General features: G+C 57.7%; 3 protein-coding genes across 3 annotated transcripts in view; 2 read left to right on the forward strand and 1 right to left on the reverse strand.

Moving 5' to 3' along the window:
- Nucleotides 1-25,409, reverse strand: part of LOC137668024 (zinc finger protein 721-like) — a 164,933-nt gene that overhangs the window by 122,181 nt on the left and 17,343 nt on the right. The gene's annotated exons all lie outside the window — the stretch shown is intronic.
- LOC137668029 (zinc finger protein 345-like) lies at nucleotides 15,378-19,520 on the forward strand. Its single transcript, XM_068409303.1, has 2 exons — nucleotides 15,378-15,471; nucleotides 16,134-19,520. Exon 2 carries the CDS (start codon nucleotides 16,142-16,144, stop codon nucleotides 17,819-17,821), a length of 1,680 nt encoding a protein of 559 aa, XP_068265404.1. The 5' UTR covers nucleotides 15,378-15,471; nucleotides 16,134-16,141; the 3' UTR covers nucleotides 17,822-19,520.
- LOC137667974 (zinc finger protein 436-like) lies at nucleotides 22,022-23,859 on the forward strand. Its single transcript, XM_068409244.1, has 2 exons — nucleotides 22,022-22,043; nucleotides 22,228-23,859. Exons 1-2 carry the CDS (start codon nucleotides 22,022-22,024, stop codon nucleotides 23,226-23,228), a joined length of 1,023 nt encoding a protein of 340 aa, XP_068265345.1. The 3' UTR covers nucleotides 23,229-23,859.

Consider the following 25,409-nt stretch of genomic DNA (forward strand, 5'->3'; position numbering starts at 1 on the left):
GCGGAGACGGAGGGATGGGGACGGGGGAATAATGGGATGGGGAATAATGGGATCGGGGGGGAAATAATGGGATGGGAAATAATGGGATGGGGGTGGGAATAATGGGATCAGGGGGGAAATAACGGGATCAGGGAGGAAATAACGGGATCAGGGGGAGAATAATGGGATGGGGGTGGGAAATAATGGGATTGGGGGGGAAATAACGGGATGGAGACGGGGGAATAACGGGATCAGGGTGGGAAATAATGGGATTGGGGGGGAAATAACGGGATGGAGACGGGGGAATAACGGGATCAGGGGGGGAAATAACGGGATTGGGGGGGAAATAATGGGATCGGGGGGGAAATAATGGGATGGGAGTGGGAAATAATGGGATCGGGGGGAAATAACGGGATGAGGATGGGAAATAACGGGATCGGGGGGAAATAACGGGATCGGGGGGGAATAATGGGATGGGGTTGGAAAATAAGAGAGATGAGGATGGAAAATAACGGGGTGAGGATGGAAAACAGAGGGATGGAAAATAACGGGATGGGGAGAGGGAAATAAGAGGGATGAGGAGGGGAAATAACGGGTTGAGGATGGAAAATAGGGATGGGAAATAATGGGATGGGGAGAGGGAAATAAGAGGGATGGGGAGAGGGGAGATGGTGGGATGGAAAATAAGAGGGACGGAAAATAAAGGGGTGGGAAATCGAGGGCTGGGGATGGGAAAATAAAGGGCTGGGGAGCGGAAAGATGGAGAAGCCGGAGAAGCCGGAGGGATTTGGGGCGGAGAATGCGGAGGGATGGAGACGGGAGGGATGGGGATGGGGATGGAGGGATGGGGATGGAGGAGAGAGGGGTGGGGAGCGGAAAATCGGGGGGTGGGGGGGAAGGGATTGAGAGCGAGGGCTGGAGCTGAGCACCGGGGAGGGCTGGAGGGAAAGGGGGGGGTGGCAGGGAGAGGGGAGGGGGGGAACACCCGCGGTGGGAGGGAAGGATGGGGGGGGGGGCTGGAGTAAGGGGGGGTGGAGGGAGGAAGGCTGGGAGGAGGAGGAGGAGGAGGGAGGGAGGGAGGGAGGGAGGAAGGCTGGGAGGGAGAGAAGGGGGAGGGAGGAAAGGTGGGGGAGGGAGGGGGGATGCAGGGAGGAAGGGTCGCGGGGGAGGAGGAGGAGGAAGAGGAGGAGGAGGAGGAGAAGGGAGGGGTATGGATGGATGAAGGAGGGAGGAAGGCTAGAAGGAAGAGGAGGGAGGGGGGATGAGAGGGAGGAAGGCTGAGAGGAGGAGGAGGAGGAGGGGGATGGATGGAGGAGGGAGGAAGGCTGGGAGGAGGAGGAGGAAGAGGGAGGATGGAGGCTGGAGGAGGGGGGCTTCAGTGCCATGAAGCCATGAGGGGCTGGACCGGGGGGTCCGGGGGTGCCCGGTGTGGGGTGGGGGGCATTGGGGGGGGGGACACACGGGGCCGTACTCACCTGAGAGAGGGCGACGCACTGCGGGGGGAAACTGAGTCACACAGAGACACCCCCCCACCCCAATGGGGGCTGGGACTGGCACCCAGGGACCCCCAACCCCAGGGACCCCCATGGGGGCCTGAATCCCCACCCCAGGGACCCCCAACCCCAGGGACCCCCATGGGGGCCTGAACCCCCACCCCAGGGACCCCCCAACCCTACAGACACCCCATGAGGACCTGAACCCCCACCCCAGGGACCCCCCAACCCCAGAGACACCCCATGGAGACCTGAACATGGACCCATTAATCCAAAAGACCCCCCCACAGGGACCTGAACTCCCACCCCAGGGACCCCCAACCCCAGAGACACCCCATGGAGACCTGAATGCCCACCCCAGGGACCCCCCAACCCCAGTGACACCCCATGAGGACCTGAACAGGGACCCCCAACCCCAGAGACACCCCATGGAGACCCGAACCCCCACCACAGGGACCCTCAACCCCAGAGACATCCCATGGAGACCTGAAGCCCCACCACAGGGACCCCCCCAACCCCAGTGACACCCCATGGACACCTGAAGCCCCACCCCAGGGACCCCCAACCCCAGTGACACCCCATGGAGACATGAACCCCCGCCCTGGAACCCCCCAACCCCAGTGACACCCAATGGAGACCTGAACATGGACCCATTAATCCAAAAGAACCCCACAGGGACCTGAACCCCCACCCAGGGACCCTCAACCCCAGAGACACCCCATGGAGACCTGAACCCCCACCACAGGGACCCCCCAACCCTACAGACACCCCATGAGGACCTGAACAGGGACCCCCAACCCCACAGACACCCAGTGGAGACCTGAAGCCCCACCCCATGGACCCTCAACCCCAGTGACACCCCATTAGGACCTGAACCGCCACCGTGGGACTCCCCAACCCCAGTGACACCCCATGGAGACCTGAACATGGACCAATTAATCCAAAATACCCCCCACAGGGACCTGAACCCCCACCCCTGGGACCTCCCACCCCTTGGGGACCCCCACTCACGCTCGCAGACGGGTTTGGGGGTGCTCCACCGGCCCAGCTTGGTGCAGTTACTGCGGGCGCTGCCCAGGAGGCGGAAGCCCGGGTTGCAGCTGTACTCGGTCCACGTGCCCTCCACCGGCACCCGCTCCATCGCCCGCGCCACCGCCTGCCCGTTCTCCAGGCTCAGGTGCATTTTGGGGCAGGTCCTCACTGGTTGGGGGTGCAAAAGGTGTGGGGGGGGTCAACCCCACCCCCTTCCCAGGGTAACATGGCGGGTGCTGGTTGGGACCTCTGGTGAGGGGATGGTGATGGTAAAGGTGATGGTGGTCACAATGGTGATGGTGATGATGATGGTGATGATGATGGTAATGGTGATGGGGATGCTGATGGTGATGATATGGTGATGGTAACACTGATGGTGATAGTGATGGTCATGGTGATGATGATGGTGATGGTGATAGTGATGGGGATGCTGATGGTGATGGTCATGGTGATGGGGATGCTGATGGTCATGGTGATGGTAACACTGATGGTGATAGTGATGGTCATGGTGATGATGATGGTGATAGTGATGGGGATGGGGATGCTGATGGTGATGGTCCTGGTGATGGCAACGGTGAAGGTGATGGTCATGGTGAGGATCATGGTAACGGTGATGGGGATTGGTGATGCTAATGGTGATCGTGATGGTAACGGTGATGGTGATGAGTGATGGTGACAGTGATGGTGACAGTAACAGTAATTGGTGATGCTAACAGTAATCATGATGGTGATGGTAACAGTGATGGGGACGGTGACGATGGTGGGGATGGGTGATGGGGATGGTGACGATGGTGGGGATGGGTGATGGTGATGGTGACGATGATGGGGACGGTGACAATGGTGTGGATGGGTGATGGGGATGGTGATGGGGATCATGATGGTGATGGTGACAGGTGATGGTGATGGTGACAATGATGGGTGATGGGGATGGTAACAGCAATGGGGACAGTGACGATGGTGGGAATGGGTGATGGTGACGGTGATGGTGACGATGGTGGGGATGGTGACGATGGTGGGGATGGGTGATGGGGACGATGATGGGGACGATGGTGGGGATGGGTGACGGTGATGGGGATGGTGATGGTGACGATGATGGGGACAGTGACAATGGTGGGGATGGGTGACGGTGATGGGGATCACGATGGTGATGGGGATGGTGACAGCGATGGTGATGGGTGACGGTGATGGTGACGATGATGGGGATGGGGACGGTGACGATGGTGGGGATGGGTGACGGTGATGGAGGCAGTGACGATGGTGGGGATGGTGATGGTGATGATGGTGGGGACGGTGATGGTGACAATGATGGTGGGGATGGGGGATGGTGATGGGGATGGTGATGGTGACCATGATGGGGATGGTGATGGTGACAGTGACGATGGGGATGGTGACAATGGTGAGGATGGTGGCGGTGACACTCACGGCAGCGGCTGGGCTGGCCCATGGCGGTCCAGGTGCCGTCGCGCTGGCACTTGCGCACCTTGGGCCCCACGATCTCGCGGTCGGGCCGGCACACGTACTCGATCTCGTAGTCGAAGGGCAGGAAGCGCACGCTCTGCACCTCCTCGGGCGTCAGCCCCCGGTACCGGATGCCCCCGTCCCGCGGCGGGTGGATGATCTGGCAGCCTGGGGGGGGGGCGGTGGGGTGGGGTGACGCCGGTGTGTGTGGGGGGTGACACGCGTGTCCTCGCGCACACGCGTGTGTCACGTACCTTCGGTGAGGTTGACGTGGACGCCCGCCCGGGCGGGCTCCGCGCTCAGCGCCAGCAGCAGCAGCAGCAGCATCTGTAGGGACGGGGACACACGTATGGGGGGGGACACGCGGCACCGGGGGGGGGACACATGGCACCGGGGGGGACACACGGCACCGGGGGGGGACACACGGCACGGGGGGGGACACACACGGCACCGGGGGGGCCCAGGTGCCCGGACCCCCAACTCCTGCCTGCAACGGGCAGCCCCGACCCCCGTGGGGGTCGTCCCGTATAGGCTGCGTCCCCTATAGAGTGTGTCCCCTATAGAGTGTGCCCCACATTCCCTGCATCCCCTATAGACTACATCCCCTATAGAGCATATCCCCTATAGAGTATATCCCCTATAGAGTGTGCCCCACATGCCCTGCATCCCCTATAGAACACATCCCCTATAGAGCACATCCCCTACAGAGTTTACCCCACATACCCTGCATCCCCTATAGACTACATCCTCTAGAGTGCACCCCACATGCCCTGCATCCCCTACAGAGTACATCCCCCATAGAGCGCACCCCACATGCCCTGCATCCCCTATAGACTACATCCCCCATAGAGTGCACCCCACATGCCCTGCATCCCCTATAGACTACATCCCCTATAGACTACATCCCCCATAGAGTGTACCCCAGTACCCTGCATCCCCTACAGAGTACATCCCCTATAGAATGCGTCCCACACACCCTGCATCCCCTATAGAATACATCCTCTATAGAGGACTCCCCACATGCCCTGCATCCCCTATAGAGTGCACCCCACATGCCCTGCATCCCCTATAGACTACATCCCCCATAGAGTACAGCCCACACACCCTGCATCCCCTATAGAGTGCATCCCCCATAGAGTGCGTCCCCTATAGAATACATCCCCTATAGAGTGCACCCCACATGCCCTGCGTCCACTATAGAGCACATCCCCCATAGACTACAACCCCCATAGATTGCATCCCCTATAGAGTGTACCCCACACACCCTGCATCCACTATAGAGTACATCCCCCATAGATTACATCCCCCATAGAGTGCACCCCACATACACTGCGACCACTATAGACTACATCTGCTATAGAGTACACCCCACATATGCTGCATCCCCTACAGAGCACATCCCCTATAAACTACATGCCACATACATTGCAACCCCTATAGAGGACACCCCATGTGCCCTGCATCCCCTATAGAGAATACACCACATACCATGCATCCCATACAGAGTACATCCCCTATAGATTACACCCCACATGCCCTTCATCCCCTATAGAGCACACCCCACATGCCATGCACCCCCTATAGAGTATATCCCCTATAGATTATGCCCCACATATGTTGCATACCCTATAGAGCACACCCCACATGCCCTTCATCCCCTATAGAATATACCCCACAGGTGCTGCATCCCCTATAGAGCACACCCCACCTGCCATGCACCCCATACAGGGTATATCCCCTATAGATTGTGCCCCACATGCTCTCCATGCCCTATAGAGTACACACCCTATGGAGTACACCCCCTATAGACTACATCCCACATGCCCTACACCCCCTACGTAGAGTACATCCCCTATAGGGTACACCCTATAGATCCCCCCCTATAGATTATATCCCCTATAGATTAAGCCCCACGTGCCCTGCAGCCCCTATAGAACACGCCCCCACCCGGCGTCCCCTATAGAGCACACGCGGTGTCACCTGTACGTACCTGCGAGTCCTCTCCTATAGGTGCCAGAGCAACCTACACCACGCTTACTCATGGTGCAACCTACACCCACCCTACACACAGCACAACCTACACCCTGCTTACACACTCACAGTGCAACCTACACCCACCTTACACACTCACAGCTCAACCTACACCTGTTACTCACAGCACTACCTACCCCCTGCTTGCACACTCACAGAGAAACCTACACCAAACTTACACACTCACAGCACAACCTACACCCCAGTTACTCACAGCACAACCTACTCCTGCTTGCACACTCACAGAGAAACCTACACCAAACTTACACACTCACAGCACAACCTACACCTCAGTTACTCACAGCACAACCTACCCCCTGCTTGCACACTCACAGAGAAACCTACACCAAACTTACACACTCACAGCACAACCTACACCCCACTTACTCACTCATAGTGCAACCTACACCCACCCTACATACAGCGCAACCTACACCCCAGTTACTCACAGCACAACCTACACCCTGCTTGCACACTCACAACACAACCTACGCCCCAGTTACTCACAGCACAACATACACGCTGCTTGCACACTCACAGCACAACCTACACCCATCTTACACACTCACAGTGCAACCTACACCCCACTTACTCACTTATGGTGCAATCTATACCCCGCTTGCACACACAGCACAATACACCCGTTACTCACAGCACAACCTATACCCCAGTTACAGCACAACCTACACCCTGCTTGCACACTCACAGTGCAACCTACACTCCTCTTACTCACTCATGGTGCAATCTATACCCTGCTTCCACACACAGCACAACCTACACCCATCTTACACACTCACAGCACAACCTACACCCCGCTTACTCACTCACAGTGCAACCTACACCCACCCTACACACAGCGCAACCTACACCCACCTTAGACACTCACAGCTCAACCTACACCTGTTACTCACAGCACTACCTACCCCCTGCTTGCACACTCAGAGAAACCTACACCAAACTTACACACTCACAACGCAACCTACACCCCAGTTACTCACAGCACAACCTACACCCTGCTTGAACACTCACAGTGCAACCTACACCCACCTTACACACAGCACAACCTACCCCCTGCTTGCACACTCACAGAGAAACCTACACCAAATTTACACACTTACAGCACAACCTACACCCACCTTACACACTCACAATGCAACGTACACCCCAGTTACTCACAGCACAACCTACACCCTGCTTGCACACTCACAGTGCAACCTACACACAGCTTACTCACTCACGGTGCAACCTACCCCCTGCTTGCACACTGACAGTGCAACCTACACCCACCTTACACACTCACAGTGCAACCTACATGCCAGTTACTCACAGCACAACCTACACCCTGCTTACACACTTGCAGCGCAACCTACACCCCACTGCACACTCACGGTGCTAGTTACACCCATTTACACACACAGCGCGCAAGCTACAGCCGTTCACATACGCACTGTGGAAGCTACACCCTGTTTGCACGTGCACGGAGTGCAAATTGCACCCTGCTTACACACACAGCACAACTTACGCTGTTTTGCACACTCAGCGAGCGAGCTACAACTGTCCACATGTGTGCTGCGCAACCTACTCCCCGCTTACACACTCACGGTGCAACCTACACCCTGCTTACACATTCACGGTGTAACCTACACCCCACTTACACACTCACAGAGTGCAACTTACACCCTGCTTACGCACGGTGCAGCCTACACCCCGCTTACACACGCACAGTGAAACCTACACCACGTTTACACACGCACGGTGCAACCTACACCACGTTTACACATGCACCGTGCAACCTACACCCCATTTACACATGTACAGAGCAAACTACACCCCGTTTACACACGTACAGAGCAAACTACACCCTGTTTACACACACACAGTGCAACCTACACCCCACTTACACATGTACAGTGCAACTGACACCCTGCTTACACACACACGGTGCAACTTACACCTCACACATGCATGGTGTAACCTACACCCCATTTACACATGCTTGGTGCAACCTTCGCCCCATTTACACATGCACAGTGCAACCTACACCCCGCTTACACATGCATGGTGCAACCTACACCATGTTTACACACTCACGGTACAACCTACACCCCATTTACACACTCATGGTGCAACCTACACCCTGCTTACACACACATGGTGCAACCTCCACCCCATTTACACATGTATGGTGCAACTTACACCCCGTTTACACACACACAGTGCAACCTACACCCTGCTTACACACGCACAGTGCAACCTACACCCCGTTTACACACACACCGTGCAACCTAAACCCTGTTTACACACTCACAGTGCAACCTACACCCCACTTACACGGGCATGGTGCAACCTACACCCCATTTACACACATAAAATGCAACCTACACCCTGCTTACACATGCATGGTGCAACCTGCACCTCATTTACACATGCACAGGGCAAACTACACCCCATTTGCACACTCATAGTGCAACCAACACCCCGCTTGCACACACATGGTGCAACCTACACCTCGTTTACACATGCATGGTGCAACCTACACCCCATTTACACACTCACAGTGCAACCTACACCCCACTTACACATGCATGGTGCAACCTACACCCCATTTACACACATAAAATGCAACCTACACCCCGCTTACACACTGAAAGTGCAATCTACACCCCGTTTACACACATATTTGGGGCACACGAGTGTGCAAACACCCGGTACAGCCCCCCCTGGCACCATATTCACTCTCAGCCCAGATAAATCTTTTTATATTAATTTTATCTTTGTCTTAAATTTATTTTGAAACTTTTCATATTTTTTTAAATTTATTTTTTTTTAATTATTTTCAATTTTTTTTCCAATTTTTTTTTTCAATTTTATTTTAATTTTAATTAAAAAATTAAATTAATAATCATTTACGGGGTTGACGGATTTCCCGGCTAGTGCTGGGTGGGCCCGATCCTGGCCTGGGGAGGGGTATTTGGGGGGGGGGGGCACCCCCAGCTTGCCCCCCCACCCCCTTCCAGCCCAGCCAGGCCTTGGGGTAATTAACCCGGCCACTAATCAGCGCTAATTAGAGGCGCTAAGGCAGTTGCTTGGTTACTACTGAGCTCGTAGGATGCAGGCGGGGCCCCCCCAGGCCCCCCCCCACCCCATATTGCCACTCCCCCCCCCCCGCTCACAGCAAGGGGGGGGGCACCCATGGGACCCCAGCTGGGGTGGGAGGGTGAGGTGCTGGGTGCCCCCCACCCTTGGTAAAGGGACCCCCCCCTCCCCAGCACCCCATATTTCCCCCCACCCAGGATTGGGGAGGGGGTGTCCAAGGATGGGGGGGGGACCCCAGGGTGAGGGGGGGGGTCCCAAGATGGGGGGGGTCCCAGGAGGGGGGGGAGCCCAGGGTGAGGGGGGGGTCCAGGGATTGGGGGGGGGGACCCAAGGGTGTGGGGGGGTCCCAAGATGGGGGGGGGACCCCAGGACTGGGGGGAGTCCCAAGGGTGGGGGGGGGTCCCAAGATGGGGGGGGTCCCAAGATGGGGGGGGGACCCCAGGATTGGGGGGGGGACCCAAGGGTGGGGGGGGGTCCCAAGATGGGGGGGGTCCAGGGATTGGGGGGGGACCCCAGGATTGGGGGGGGGGGGGACCCAAGGGTGAGGGTGGGTCCAGGGATTGGGGGGGGGACCCAAGGGTGGGGGGGGGAGTTTGGGGGTCCCAGGATGGGTGCGGGGGGGGGGTGGTCTGTCAGGGTCTTGGGGGTGGGGGGGGGGCAATTGGGGGACACAGGGGTCGCAGGATGGGGGGGGGGGTTGGGGTGGGGCAGGTTGGGGGGGGAGGGGCACTGACCCCCCCCTTTGTGGCCAGGGCAGGGTGGGGTTGACACCCCCCCCCTTTGTTGCACCCCAATAATGCCCCCCCCACCCAAAACCTGCCCCCCCCCCGACTCCTCCCAGCTCTTCCCACCCCCCCCACCCATAAAAGGGGGGACCCCCACCCATATTTTTTTGGGGGGGGGGGGGATTGTCTTACCTTGGCTTGGGCTTGTCCGTGGGGGGGGGGGGGGGCAGAAATAGGGGGAGGGGCACGAAGATGGGGGGGGGCAGCGAGGCCGGGGGGGGGTCGTGGAGGTTGGGGGGGGGGTCAGGAAGGTTGGGGGGGGTCACAGATATGGGGGGGTCACAGATGAGGTGGGGGGAGGAGGATGAAGATGAAGATGCTCCGGATGGAGGATGGGAAACTCCCGGTGGTGGAGGGATGGGAAAAAATCTGGGGGGGGGAGGGGAGATGGGGGGGGGGGAGGGGCGGGGGGGCACGGCCGGACAGACGGACGCGGTGTGGGGGAGGGGCACGGGCGGTCCCCGGGATGGGGGGGGTCGGTTGTGGGGTGTGTGTGTGTGGGGGGGGATGCGGAGCCACGGGGATGGGCGCTGGGGCGGCGGGAGGGCCCCGGGTGGGTGGGGGAGGGGAGGGGGGGAGGGGCCGGCTCCGCCCTGGGAACGGGGAGGGGGAGGGGTGTGGGGGGGGTACGTGTGTGCTGGCAGCCACCCGTGTGTCACGTGCGTGTGTCACGTGCGCGTGTGTGTGTGTCCCACGCGTGTGACACGGGGTCCCCTCGCCCCGGGGGGGCACCCCCAGCCCAGCCCCTCCCCCACCCCCCCGCAGCTCCTCGCACGCCCGCACACGCACACACGCTCCTTGCACACGCGTGGCCTCCCCGTGACTTTACACACGCACACACGGAGCCACAGACACTCGTGCACTCACCCCCCCCGTGTCCTTGCACACTCGTGCACACACACAGCTCCTTGCACGCTCGTGCAACCCCACACACAACCCCCGTGCCCTTGCACACACACCCATGCACACGCGTGGCCTCCCCATGACTTCACACGCACACACGGAGCCACGGACACCTGTGCGCTTGCACCCCCCGTCCTTGCACACTCGTGCACACCCACACTCATACAACTGTGATTCCTTCACACGCGCACACTGATGCGCACACACATGCACATGTGACACACACGAGTACACACACGCACAGCTGGGGCCACTTGTGCACTCGCACCATCCCCTCGCACGCTCGCACACACACAACCCCCATGCTTTTGCACACGCACATGCACACACGGAGCCTGTCTCCTTGCACACTTGTGCACACCCACACACATATGCTGATGCACACACACACACTCATGCACACACACATGGAGCCACGGACATCTGTGCACTTGCACCCCCATCTCCTTGCACACTCATGCACACCCACACACACTGATGCACACACCCACGCGTTCATGCACACCCACACAGATCCACAGCCACTCGTGCACTTGCACCCCCATCTCCTTGCACACTCGTGCACACCCACGCACACACAACCCCCGTGTCATTACACACACACGGAGCCATGGACACCCGTGTGCTTGCACCCCCATCTCCTTGCACGCTCGTGCACACCCACCCCCGTGCTTTTGCACACACACAGAGCTCCTTGCACACTCATGCGCACCCACGCAACCCCTGTGCCATTACACACACGTTCATGCACACACACACCCCCTTGCACACTTGTGCACCCCACTCCCAACCACACCCGCATTACCCCCCCTCCTTGCACGCCCACCCAGATCCCCCCCCCCCCCCCCCTTGCACACGCACACACGCCCGTGCACACCCAACTCAGCCCGGGGGGGGCACATCCTGACGGCTCAGCCCCCCTTTCCCTGCAGGGATTATGCTGAGCGCTGGGTAATCCCTGCTGGCATTGCGCCCCCCCCCAGTCCCAGCCCCCCCCTAATCCCAGCTGTCTCCCCCCAATCCTGGCTGTCTCCCCCTAATCCCAGCTGTTCCCCCCTCTAATCCTGTCTGTCCCCCCCTCTAATCCTGGCTGTCCCCCCCTCTAATCCTGGCTGTCCCCCCCAATCCCAGCCCCCCTATCCTGCCTCTCCCCCCCACTCCTGGCTATCCCCCCCTAATCCCAGCTGTCCCCCCCAATCCCTGCCCCCTTAATCCTGCCTGTCCCCCCCAGTCCTGCCTGTCCCCTCCAATCCCAGCCCCCCTAATCCTGCCTGTCCCCCCTTAATCCTGCCTGTCCCCCCCTAATCCTGCCTGTCCCCCCCCAGTCCTGCCTGTCCCCTCCAATCCCAGCCCCCCTAATCCTGCCTGTCCCCCCTTAATCCTGCCTGTCCCCCCCTAATCCTGGCTGTCCCCCCCAATCCTGCCTGTCCCCCCCCCATCCCAGCTGTCCCCCCCCAATCCTGCCTGTCCCCCCCCAATCCTGCCTGTCCCCCCCCCAGTCCTGCCTGTCCCCCTCCCAATCCCAGCCCCCCCCAATCCTGGCTATCCCCCCCTAATCCCAGCTGTCCCCCCCAATCCTGCCCCCCTAATCTTGCCTGTCCCCCCCCAATCCTGCCTGTCCCCCCCTAATCCCAGCTGTCCCCCCCCCTAATCCTGGCTATCCCCCCCTCTAATCCTGGCTGTCCCCCCCTATCCCAGCCCCCCCCAATCCCAGCTGTCCCCCCGCAGGCAGGGCGCAGGCAGGGTGCAGGCAGGGTGCAGGCAGGGGGGCGCAGGCCTGCGGCGCACAGGCGGGTGCTGTGATCCCAGCACCAGCCCCCGCAGCGCCCGCACGGCTGGGGGGGGACACGGGGGGGGCACCCGCGGCTGCAACCGCGGCGGGGTGCTCAGCACCCATCCAGCTGCACCCTGCGCATGGTGCTCAGCACCCATCCAGCTGCACCCTCCGCATGGTGCTCAGCACCCATCCAGCTGCACCCCGTGCATGGTGCTCAGCACCCATCCAGCTGCACCCTGCGCATGGTGCTCAGCACCCATCCAGCTGCATCCCCGCGCATGGTGCTCATCACCCATCCAGCTGCACCCTCCGCATGGTGCTCAGCACCCATCCAGCTGCATCCCCGCGCATGGTGCTCATCACCCATCCATCTGCATCCCTGCGCATGGTGCTCAGCACCCATCCGGCTCAGCTCCCTTTGAAGCCCAGGAGCACCCCCCCCCCCTCCACCCGCTGGTAAACACCAGAATTAGGTCAAGGACCCGGAGTCGGGGCGGATCCATCCTGTGCCGCACGTTCTCCTCTAGGGCCTGCAGCACCCTCAGGAGATGCTGGATGGTCCCAAGCTGGACCAGGGCGAAGGTGATGCCCCAGGGGACGATGTCACGAGGTCCCCTCCAAGCGTGTCAGCACTCAAAACCGCGGTCGGGGGGGGGGTTGTGGTGGGGTTTTATCCATCGTCCCTGAGTTTCGAGGGGTGAAATCCATGAGGGATGGTGTTCCCGTGCACCTGCGTGGAGCCAATGGCACCCACGTGGAGCCAACGTCACCCGCATGGAGCCAACAGCACCCACACTGAGCCAACATGATCCACATGGAGCCAATGTCACCCACGTGGAGCCAACAGCACCCACATGGAGCCAACAGCACCCACGTGGAGCCAACATCACCCACGTGGAGCCAACAGCACCCACGTTGAGCCAACATGATCCACATGGGGCCAACGTCACCCACATGGAGCCAACATCACCCTCATGGAGCCAATAGCAACCACGTGGAACCATCATGATCCACATGGGGCCAATGTCACCCACGTGGAGCCAACAGCACCCACATGGAGCCAACATCACCCACGTGGAGCCAACATGATCCACATGGAGCCAACGTCACCCACGTGGAGCCAACAGCACCCATGTGGAGCCAACGTCACCCACATGAAGCTGTCACCCATGTGGAGCCATCACCCTCATGGAGCCAATAGCAACCACGTGGAACCATCATGATCCACATGGGGCCAACGTCACCCGCGTGGAGTCAACGTCACCCACGTGGAGCCAACAGCACCCACGTGGAGTCAACGTCACCTGCGTGGAGCCAACAGCACCCGCATGGAGCCATCACCCTCGTGAAGCCAATAACACCCGCGTGGAGTCAACATCGCCCACATGGAGACATCACCCACGTGGAGACAACATCTCCAGGTTCGGGTGGGCTGCTTGGACAACCCAGCGAGATGCGTTGGAGCTAAGAAAGTTTTGGTTTTTTCTTCCTTGAGGGATTGGAGAGCTGAGGACTCTTCCTGGTGACCTCCAAGACCTCCTCCTTGAGCCGGTGGCAGGAGGCAGCGGCTCTCAAGGGGCGTCTTCCCCTCCAGGGGTGGAGGAGGAAAGTAGGTCAGGCTTGGAGCTGCCTGTTTCTATCAGCTCATGTCTCCAATCAAGCATGTCTTGATGGTCCAGAGATCTTTGAAGGTCCCTTCCAACCCAAACCATCCTGTCCTGTGCTCCTTCTCCAACCCAAGGTGGGACAAGCCCATGACAACGCTTGGCTGGAGGACCCTGGAGATGCTGCTGCCCTCCCTGCCTGCCCCAGAGCAACGCCTGCAGTCCTGCCCTCTGTTTGATGGACATCCCACCTCCCAGCCCCCCGGGATGTCCTCCTGGCCTTCATCATCCTCCTCAGGGCTGGTAGCTGGAAGGATCGAAGAGGAGGAGGATTCCCAGAGCCCAGAGCTGTGTGAGGGGCAGCTGGGGAATCACCACGAGATGGTGTGGACCAGCTCCTCCCATGGTCAGGGCATCTTTGAGGACCTCGATGCTGCTGTTCTCCACGGGAGGACGCGCCCAAATCTGAGCGCACCTTCAGCTGGAGATACAGCCCGGTCCATCACCACACTGAGGAGTGACCCTACACCTGCCCCAAGTGCTGGAGGAGCTTCAGCGATGGCTCCAACCTCAGCTCCCACCAGAGGATCCATCGTGGCAAGAGACCCATCCTCTGTGGGAGAAGCTTTGGCCAGAGCGTGGACCTGATCTCCCACCGTAGGATCCACACTGGGGGAGAAGTCCTATGTCTGCCCAAGCTGTGAGAAGTGCTTTGCCCAGAGGTCCCATCTCACCACTCATCAGATGACCCACGCAGGAGAGAGACCCTCCGTGGGGCAGGACTGCAGGAAAAGCTTTGGTAGAAGCTCCAACCTGATCAAGCACCAGTGGATTCACGTTGAGGAGAGACCCTAGAGATGCCCAAACTGTGGGAAGAGCTTCACCATGAGCTCAAAGCTCATCAAACACCAGTAGACTCACACGGAGGACGGTCCCTACAAGTTCTCCATCTGCAGGAAGAGCTACGAGGAGCTGCGGTCCCACCAGAACCACCACATGAAGTAGGAGGTGGTGGCAACTCTCCCGGTGTAGGTGGGCATCCATGGTGGGCTGCGACTTTTGGGGGATGGAGGAGGAGCATGAGCAGGAAGAGGAGGGATGGAGGAGGAGGAGGGATGGAGGAGGAGGAGCAGGAGGAGGAGCGATGGAGGAGGAAGAGGAGGAGGAAGAGGAGGAGGGACGAGGCTTCGCTGCTCACTGTATCCGGGTCACACGAGGAGCCACCTCCACGGGGACCACTGAGCACCCCGCAGCTCCCCCACCCCCGGGAGCATCGCCCCCCGCCCGGGCTCTGCCCCCGCCGCATCCCGCAGGTAACCGGGGAGGGGTGGGGGGCCCGGGGCAGCCCCAGCTCCTCTCTGCCCCACCTCCCGCGTGGGGGGATCCATGGGCTGTGCCTTGGGGCTGAGGTCTGGGGGTTCCAGGGGGTGGCTGGGGTGGGCTGCAGATGTGGGGCAGGGTGGTGGTGGTTGGGTCCTACCACCAGGTCCTGGTGGATGCTGGTGGTTGATGGTGCTTTGGGACACACGGTGAGGTGGTGGTTGGTCCCATCCCACCCGTGGGGTGCGAGTGACCATGGGACCCCATCACCACCTCCTCTTTCTTCAGGTCTTCCCGGTGGAGCAAGGGGTGGGCTCAGGGTGTGGTGGGAAAGGGTGGCATGGAGGAGAAGCCCCTTGGGCAGGTGGGCAGCAGGGGAGGAGAAGGACACAATTGTCCTTCTCAGCCCAGAGGTCCACATGGACCTCCTCTGTCTGGTAACCCTCAATAGGTCTCTTTCCCATGGTCTTTCCTGTGTCCTCATGCCCTGTGAACTACATCGGTGTGGGGCTGTAGCCTGGGGTCACCACTACCACCCTGTGGTACCACTGGAGCTGCTGAGCAGACTAGGTTTGAACATCAGAGCCATAAACTTTCATAGCAACTTTGGCAAAGGTGTTGCCCTCACTATGGCTTGGGGTCTTCGTTCCTACAGCTGACGGGATGGCGAATGGGAGGGAAAATGGTCTGGAGGTTCTAGAAGGATCTGAGCTCTGTTGGGACCTATCTGAGGTGGTCATCCCCCAAGAGCCAAGCCCAACAGTGCAGCACGAGTGTGAGAGTCAACCACAAACCTCTGAAGAACCAAGCCATGATGCCCAAGCTCGCCCATCACGGAGGAAGGGTGGACGGCTGCAAACCTGCCATGGGAGCCATGCAAAGAAGAAGACCTGTAGCTCCAGCAAGAGCGGGGCCACCCACGAGGCCCCCTATAGCTGTCCCGACTGCGGGAAGATCTTCAGTCGGAGGTCCTTCCTCATCCCCCACCAGCGCATCCACACCGGAGAAAAGCCCTTCACCTGCCACGAGTGCGGGAAGGGTTTCAGGGTTGGGTCAGCTCTCAACAAGCATCAACGGATCCACACGGGTGAGAAACCCTACAAGTGCTCGGTCTGTGGGAAGCGTTTCCGTCTCACCTCCACCCTCAGCACCCATCGGAAGATCCACACCAGGGAGAAACCCTACGTCTGCCTCGTTTGCGGGAAGACCTTTCGGTTGAGCGCGTACCTACTGGCCCACGAAGCCACCCATAGCGTGGACAACCCATTTTCGGTTGTCTTGCGTGCGGGAAGAACTTCAAGCTTGAGGCGGTACCTGGCCATTCATCAGCGGATCCACACGGGAGAGAAGCCGTTCAAGTGCTTGGTGTGCGGGAAGGGCTTCAACCGGAGATCAGTCCTTATCGTCCACCAGCGGGTCCACACCGGGGAGAAACCCTACAAGTGCCCCGAATGCGGGAAGAGCTTCATCATGAGCTCAGACCTCGCCGCTCATCGGAGAATCCACACCGGGGAGAAACCTTACAACTGCCTCGACTGCGATAAAAGCTTCCGGTTGAGCTCCCACCTGACGAGACACCAGCGATGCCACACGGGGGAGAGACCCTACAAGTGTAGGGATTGTGGGCAAAGCTACACGGACAGCTCGGGACTCATCAAACACATGAAGAACCACATGGAGAAGAAGCAGAGGGCATCGCAGGAAGCCCGCCCAGGGGAGGGACGTTATAAATGTCCCTACTGTACTAAGAGCTTCCATGCGAAGTCAGCTCAGGTCCTTCACCGGGACACCCACACTGGAGTGCGACCCTACAGATGCTCCAAGTGCGAGAAGACCTTCAGCCAGAGCGCAACCCTACTGAAACACCAACGAATCCATACGGGGGAGAGACCCTTCAAATGTCCCGACTGCGAGAAGTGCTACAACGATGGCTCAACCCTTCGGAGACACCGGAAGAGCCACACCGAGGAGAAACCCTATAAGTGTCCCAGTTGTGGGGAATGTTTCGGTGCCATCGCAGCTCTCCTGAAGCATCAACGGTTCCACACCGAGGGGAGACCTTACAGATGCTCCGACTGCGGGAAAAGTTTCCACTCTAATTTCCTCCTCGTCACCCACCAACGAATCCACACGGGAGAAAAACCCTACACCTGCCCCATCTGCAAAAAAACCTTCCGCCAAGCCTCCCACCGCACGAGGCACCAGGAGATCCACCGGAGGACCAGGGCTGGTGTGTCCGAGCCCCACGCGCAGAAGGGGAAGACCCGGCGCAGAGCGGGAGCAGAGGTGGGACGCGATGATCAATTAACGAGTCCGGATGGTGCTTCCACAGCTCAACAATAGAAGAATTTGAGATGCCCCGAGTCCATCAGCTGGTCCGAGTTACTCGTACAAGGAAGATGTGCCCCATGTCCTACCTGATAACCGTGGTTGTGTCTCTGCACACCCAGATACCAGTTTGAGCTCAGTATTAGTGACTTCGTGGTGACACGGGGTTCCCGTGTCCATCTTTTTGTAGCATGACCCTTATTCTTCTCACCCTGTTGACGTTGAGTGCCTTTGGGCTAAGGCTTTGGTGGCTCTTACTTTAAATTTAATATTCCCTCATCTCCAAGTCCGTCTCCTCCCAAACTCATCACAACCAACCCTCCAACCATCCTTCTCAACTCACCCTTGACTTCATCCCCTGTTTTTACTGGTCCTCAAAGTGGGTTGAGTGAGCAGCATTAACAAATACATCCCGACTGGACCCACCTTCTCGTTTACCGTTGACGAGGCGTGGCTGGCCTGGCTCTGTAGCGATGTCCTACCTCAGCTCAACTCATGCCCATGCAGGGACCCTCCGTTTTTGGGGACTGATGGTATTGATGCCAAAGTCCTGGTCAATAAGCTAGACGCAATGACTGCCTCGCTGTGAAATCTTCGTGTTCCCTCACAATCATCATTACTTAAGTTGGGAATGGGACTGTGGTTGACCCCAAACACCGTCCCTTCATGAGAACATCCAATTTATGATGACCACATTATTACTAAATGCCTTAGGGGTAACCCTAGGGAATGTCTCCTTGGCTTTGAGTTGCCTTCAGACCCAACGATGGGTTCAAGCTGAAAGCTCAAGAGGAGGTGACACCAGAAGTCTACGTGCTGTGGATCCAAGCTGAAAGCTCAAGAGAAGGTGACACCAGAAGTCTACCTGCTGTGGATCCAAGCTGAAACCTCTAGAGAAGGTGACACCAGAAGTCTACCTGCTGTCGGGTCCAAGCTGAAACCTCTAGAGAAGGTGTCACCAGAAGTCTACTCTGCTGAAATTCTTGAAGTTGCCTGGGATGATGCCACCATCCTTTGGAACCCCTAAACTGCCTTAATTCCCTTGGGGGGTTCATTTCCCATCACGCCTCCATGAACCCTCCGAGATGATGCTTGTCTACGCCGGGAACGGCTTGTTACGTTGCGTTATTTTCTATATATTGACTCTTCGTGGCCACACTACAAGTATCAACCTCCCCAGTTGTGTCTTTACTACCCAACCTGGATGCGATTTTAATTATACCGCCCCAAATTACCGTTTATTAAGTCCTATTAACTAACTCTACCTTCTCCCACCACATCACCCCCACCCTTCTCGGTACGAATTTATCCCTAATCGTGTATTTTTTTTGCAGCATAAACCCTTAAATCAGCCATTGAAACAGGCGAAGGAGCAGGCATGATAAACTCAACTACAATTTAATCTTTAATCCAATTTAAAACTTTAATCTGATACCAAGAATAATCAAATTCCAGAGTATTTTTCAAAAAAATCATCAAACATCGGTGGTGGGAATCCATTTTAGGATGATCTCCCACCCTTATGGTTGGTTATTGATCCAGGTGATGCTTGCACAGCTCAGCGCTAGAAGAGCACGGTCTGATCAGGGAATTTAATTCCTTAATTATTATAATATAGAGATATTATAATTAATTTTAGCCCAGTGTTAGGGAATTATTTGATTTACTGTTGTTTCCACCCAGAAAATTGTACCACTCTTCGCACACTTATTCTGAAATAAAGGGTTTCCTCTAAAGCTGTTGGTCTGGTGTCTTCCTAGCGAGCTTTTTAATTGCTGCAGGTCATTAATTGTGATTAATTAATTCATTTTAGGGGGCGCAGGGACAGGGAAGTGGGATGAGGACATGGCATGGGGAATGCAGGGGGGACAGGAGGGGTCGCAAAGGCCAGGTAGGACTTTGTCCCCAGCCCCAGGGGGTGGGTTGAGGTGCTCACTGCTGTGAATGAGCGGTCAGTTCTCAGCTTGCCGCAGCAGCAAAGAGGGAGATCTCAGAAATTGGGAAAAAAATTAATTAAACCCCTGAGTTCTTTAATAAATCTTAATAAAATAATTTCACTGAGAAGGGGGTAAAGCGTGTTAATATACACAACCGTTTTTCATGGAAAGCATGTAAATTAAGTTAAAAACCCCCAATATTTGGGGCTCTAGGGGTGAGGGGGGGTGGATTTTTGGGGGGGGGGTGTTTGGAGCTTGCAGGACTCCGGAGCTGAGCCACAAATATCCCTTGGGGGGGTTCCAGGAGGTGTTTTTTGGGGGGGTGGCAGAGAGAGGGGACCCAGGGGGACATTTGGAGCTTGCAGGACTCCAGAGCTGAGCAGCAAATATCCCTTGGGGGGATCTTGGGGGGTCCTGGGAGGTATTTTTTGAGGGGGGGGGTCTAGAGCTTGCGGGACTCCAGAGCTGAGCTGCAAATATCCCTTGGGGGGCTGTTGGGGGGGGTCCCCGGGGGGGGTTTTGCGGGGGGGATGCCTGGAGCTTGTGGGACTCCAGAGCTGAGCCACAAATATCCCTTGGGGGGCTGTTGGGGGGGTCCCCGGGGGGTGTTTTTGGGGGGGGGGATGCCTGGAGCTTGCGGGACTCCAGAGCTGAGCCGCAAATATCCCTTGGGAGGATCTTGGGGGGTCCCTGGGAGGTGGGTTTTTGGGTGGGGGGCAGCCGGTGGCGGCTGCCGGCAGAGACCCTGGATGGGGGATGATGGGGGGATGCGGGGGTCCTCTCCCGTGTTGGGGGGTCCTGTCTCCCCCCGTATTGGGGGGTCCTGTCTCCCCCGTGTTGGGGGTCCTGTCCCCCCCCCCATGTTGGGGGTTGGCCTTCCTGGGTCAGGCACCGCCGCCGCCTCCATCATCAGCCCCTCAGCCCCACGGTGATCGGCCGGTACCGGCGGAGAGGGGGGAGGAGGAGCGGTCCCGGGGCCCCCCCGGGAGCTGGGCGGGGGGACCCCTGGGAACCAGGAGAGGGGGGGGACCACTGGGACCCCTGAGACTCCGGAGAGAGGGGACCACTGGGACCCCCAGGAGCCCCCAGGACAGCGAAGTGGGGAGCCCGGAGTTGGGGGGAGCTCGGAGAGGGGCAGGACCGGAGCTGGGGGACCCCTGGGGGCTGGGAATGGGGTGCCCGGAGAGGGGGGACCCCCCAGGAGCCCGGAGTGAGGAGCCCAGAGAGGGGTGAGCCCGGAGCAGAGGGACCCCCAGAGCAAGGATCACCCCACAGTGGGGGGACCCCGGCCCTGGTGCCCCACAGCCCCCCCCATGGCCCCAGGGCACTTGGGGTGGGCATGAGCATCACCTCCCACCCAGGCTCTGCCCCCCACCCCAGGGAAGGGGGGTCCTGGGGCTCCGTTCTTCCCCAGCCCCATGGGAACCCATTTGGGGGTTGGTGGTCCCTGCCTCAGTTTCCCCCTGTGCAACACAGAGGGGACAATGGCCGTGGGGGGGCTGGTTGCAGACCCCCACCCCTCTGGGTCGAACCGGGTGGTCCATCACAATCCTGTTTCTTTCCCACCCACATCTGGGTGCTGCATCAGGTGGTTTTGGGCTGAGAACAAGTGATTTTGGGGCTGAGCCGCAGCCAGGGATGCCGCTGACCTTGCCCTTGTCCTTGTCCCCTCTCGAGCTCCAGTGGCACAGGGCTTGCAGGGACAGGACGCTGGTCATGACTCTTCCCATAACCACATTTCCCAAGCAAGACAAGCTCCTTATTTCTCCTCCATCTCCATTTTGAGGATGGATCTTTGTATTTTATAACGCTGGCTCCAACGTCTTGGCTGTATCTTGGTGTTTTGGGGGTTTTATGGGCTCTGTCTTGGTGTTTTGGAGGGTTTATGGGCTCTGTCTTGGTGTTTTGGAGGGGTTTATGGGCTGTATCTTGGTGTTTTGGAGGTTTTATGGCTGTATCTTGGTGTTTTAGACGGTTTTATGGGCTGTATCGTGGTGTTTTGGAGGTTTTATGGGCTCTATCTTGGTGTTTTGGCAGATTTATGGGCTGTATCTTGGTGTTTTGGAGGGGTTTATGGGCTGTATCTCAAGGGTTTTACGGGCACAAGATGGTGGTGGTGTCTTCCCCGTTGACTTCTCAGTAGGGATGGATTTGGGCAGGAGCAACCCACAACCCCAACTGGGGAACGCGCTCACAGCTTGTTTTTTCCCCCCAAACCAGGATTTCCCATACCCAAACCTTGGCCAGATTGAGAGGAGGAGGCTGCGAGGAAGAGGAGATGCTACGAGATACCCAGGCAGGTGAGGAGGACCTTTCATCCTGTCTTCTCCTCCATCTTCCAGAGCATCGCTTCTGGCTGTAGGACAGCCCCGTTGCTGACGCCATCCTCCCAGAGGCGGATCTGGGAGGATCTCCTTCCCCTTCCCTCTGGCACGGATGCAAATCCCCTTCCTCTCCTTGTTCCTTCCTCCAGCAGGCGATGAGATGAGGATGGAGGACGCGGAGGAGAAACCCACGGGCAGAACCTTGCGGAAGAGGCTGTTCTGAAGGGCTCCACGGAGCAGGAGGTCAACGGGGAGGAAAAGCCAAGAAGATGCCCCACGGGGAGAGGTTGCAAACCCACCTCACAAAGCTTGGAGGAGGAAAGACCGACCATCTGCGAGGAATGTGGCCGGAGCTTCAGCCGGAGCTCGAACCTGGCGGTCCACCAGCGGCTGCACGCCGGTGAGAAGCCCTACAAGTGCTTGGAGTGTGGGAAGAGCTTCAGCCGCAGCTCCCATCTCATCACCCATCAACGCCTGCACACCGGTGAGAAGCCCTACAAGTGTCCCAATTGCGGGAAGAGCTTCAGCGACAGCTCCACCCTCATCACCCACCAACGCTTGCACACCGGCGAGAAGCCCTACAAGTGTCCCGATTGCGGGAAGGGCTTCAACCAGAGCTCCAACCTCACGTCCCACCAACGCACCCACACTGGGGAAAGACCCTACAAGTGTCCCGAGTGCGGGAAGAGCTTCAGCGTCAGCTCCTACCTCATCCGCCACCAGAAGATCCACACCGGGGAGAGACCCTATAAGTGCGAGGAGTGCGAGAAGACGTTCAGCCAGAGCTCCAGCCTCATCATCCACCAGCGTGTCCACACCGGGGAGAAGCCCTATAGATGCGTTGACTGCGGGAAGTGGTTTAGGAACAGCTCGGACCTCATCAGGCATCAGCGGACACATACGGGTGAGAGACCCTACCGCTGCCCCGACTGCGGGAAGAGCTTCAACCGCAGCTCCAACCTGATGATCCACCAACGCATCCATACCGGGGAGAAGCCCTACGAGTGTCCCGAGTGTGGTAGGAGCTTCACCGTGAGCTCTGCCCTGATCAAACACCAAAGGACCCATCGGGAAGGGAAGCCCTACGAGTGTCCCGACTGCGGGAAGAGCTTTATCCGCTGTTCGAACTTCATCACCCATCGGAGGACCCACGTTGGGTAAAGACCTGGTGACCCATGTTGGGTAGAGACCTGGTTGGTGGTCACCACATCTTCCTGCTTCCCCATAGGGACCTGGATGAATGCAGGTAGGAACATCCATTTGCTGGGATGGGCTCAGCTGTGGGACGTAGACCAATGGCAGAAATTCGTTAGGAAGAGCGGACTCGTTGGCTTTAGACTCCCAAAAGTCACATCTGCTTGGTCCAATAATTTCTTCTGGTGGCATCAAGCAACACTGGATGGACCACGGCCTTCTTCCATGGCCAAATGGTGGATGGATTTGGGCACAGACCAAGATTTTGAAGACACCACTTGGACTCAGCTTCTTTGGGAAGGGAGAAATGGGGTGGAAATGGTCCCACAACCCTGTTGGGACCCACCACCCTGAGTTCTTCCTCATTTACAGCTTATTTTTTTTTTCACGTGTTGTTATTCAGTGGCGTGGTGCAACCTCTGTCCTGCCCATCCGCGGTTCATCTTTGGATGAATAAACTCTTGAGTTGTCCAAAGGGCTTCAGAAGAGGCTCCAGCAACATCTTAGGAATGGAGATAGGCACAGCCCAACTCCATGCCCTGCTCTTGCTCCCTTTGTGCTGCCAAAAAACAAGCAAGAACTCGGCTGCAATAAACTTTTCCTCCACTCACCTCCTTGGTTTGGCCTCCTTGAACCCAAAACACCTCGTTTTAATCCGGTCTAGGGCTCAACCATCTGCAGGGTTCAATTTTCCTGATGGTTCTGCAAAGATGGGAGCGGTGGGACAAATCTGTGGATGGGTGGAGGGCGAGGAGGACACGTGGGCTCATGGTGTCCACGTTTTGGAAGGGTGCTGCAACCCTACAATGTAACCATCGGCGCCAAATAAACCTCATCCGTGGTTTGGTTTGAACTGGGATCAAGCTCTCCGTCCCTCTCCGTTTCCCTTGGACAAGGATGGAGGTTCAAACCAAACCATGGATGGGGATGTGGTGGGAGAAGGGATGGGGCTATGGTGGGAGAAGGTTTGGGGTCATGGTGGGAGAAGCTTTGGGGTCATGGTGGGAGAAGGGTTGGGGACATGGTGGCAGAAGGGTTGGGGACATGGTGGGAGAAGGGATGGGGACACAGAGAAGGGTTGGGGACATAGTGGGAGAAGGGTTGGGGACATGGTGGCAGAAGGGGTGGGGACACAGTGGCAGAGGGGATGGGGACACGGTGGGAGAAGGCTTGGGGACATGGTGGGAGAAGGGATGGGGACATGGTAGCAGAAGGGTTGGGGACATGGTGGGAGAAGGGTTGGGGACATGGTGGGAGAAGGGATGGGGACATGGTGGGAGAAGGGATGGGGTCATGGTAGCAGAAGGGTTGGGGACATGGTGGGAGAAGATTTGGGGACACAACACGGCACAAGGGCCCTACTTAAGGACAAAGCACCACCACCATGCGTCCCCACATGCTTGTCCCCAACCAAGCCACCCATCCAACCCCTCCCACCTTGTCCCCATGTACATGTGCATGTACATGTGTATATGTGTGGGTATATGTGTGCATGGGGGTGAATATAGGCGTGTACAGGTGAGTATATACATGTGTATATGTATGTGCGTGTGTACGCGTGTGCATATATGTATGTGTGTGTATGGGTGTTAATACAGGTGTCTACATGTCTATAGGTGCGTATATATATGTGTGCATATATATGTGCACGTGTGTGGGCATATGTGTATACGTGTGCATGGGTGTGAATATAGGTGTGTACATGTGTATGGGTGAGTATATATGGGTGTACATGTAAGTGCGTATGTCTATGCATACATGTGTGCATGTGTGTATACCTGTATGTGTGTATATATGTGTGTACAGGTGTGGTTATAGGTGTATACATATATAGGTGTATATAGATGTGTATAGGTGAGTATATATGTGTGTATATGTATGCGCATACATGTGTGTGCATATATGTGTGTGTGCATATATGTTGTGCATGTGTATGTATATATGTGCATATATATACGTGTGTAGATATATTTGTGTACACCCCTATATTCACACCCTTGGGGGGGGTGTATGTATATGTGTGTGTGTATACCTGTGTGTATGTATATGTGTGTGTATGTATACGTGTGTACGTGTATATGTTTGCATGTGTGTGGGGTTGCATGTATGTACATGTGTGTGCCTTTATGCACCCCCAAGGCATGTCTG

The sequence above is a fragment of the Nyctibius grandis genome, chromosome 10 (assembly GCF_013368605.1).
Source record: "Nyctibius grandis isolate bNycGra1 chromosome 10, bNycGra1.pri, whole genome shotgun sequence".
In the NCBI taxonomy this organism is placed as follows: domain Eukaryota; kingdom Metazoa; phylum Chordata; class Aves; order Nyctibiiformes; family Nyctibiidae; genus Nyctibius; species Nyctibius grandis.

Coding starts and splice junctions, on each gene's coding strand:
- LOC137668029 (XM_068409303.1), top strand. CDS start 16,142: ATGGCGAATGGGAGGGAAAATGGTCTGGAGGTTCTAGAAGGATCTGAG.
- LOC137667974 (XM_068409244.1), top strand. CDS start 22,022: ATGCTACGAGATACCCAGGCAG. Junction 22,044..22,227: donor GCTACGAGATACCCAGGCAG/GTGAGGAGGACC, acceptor GCAGGCGATGAG/ATGAGGATGGAGGACGCGGA.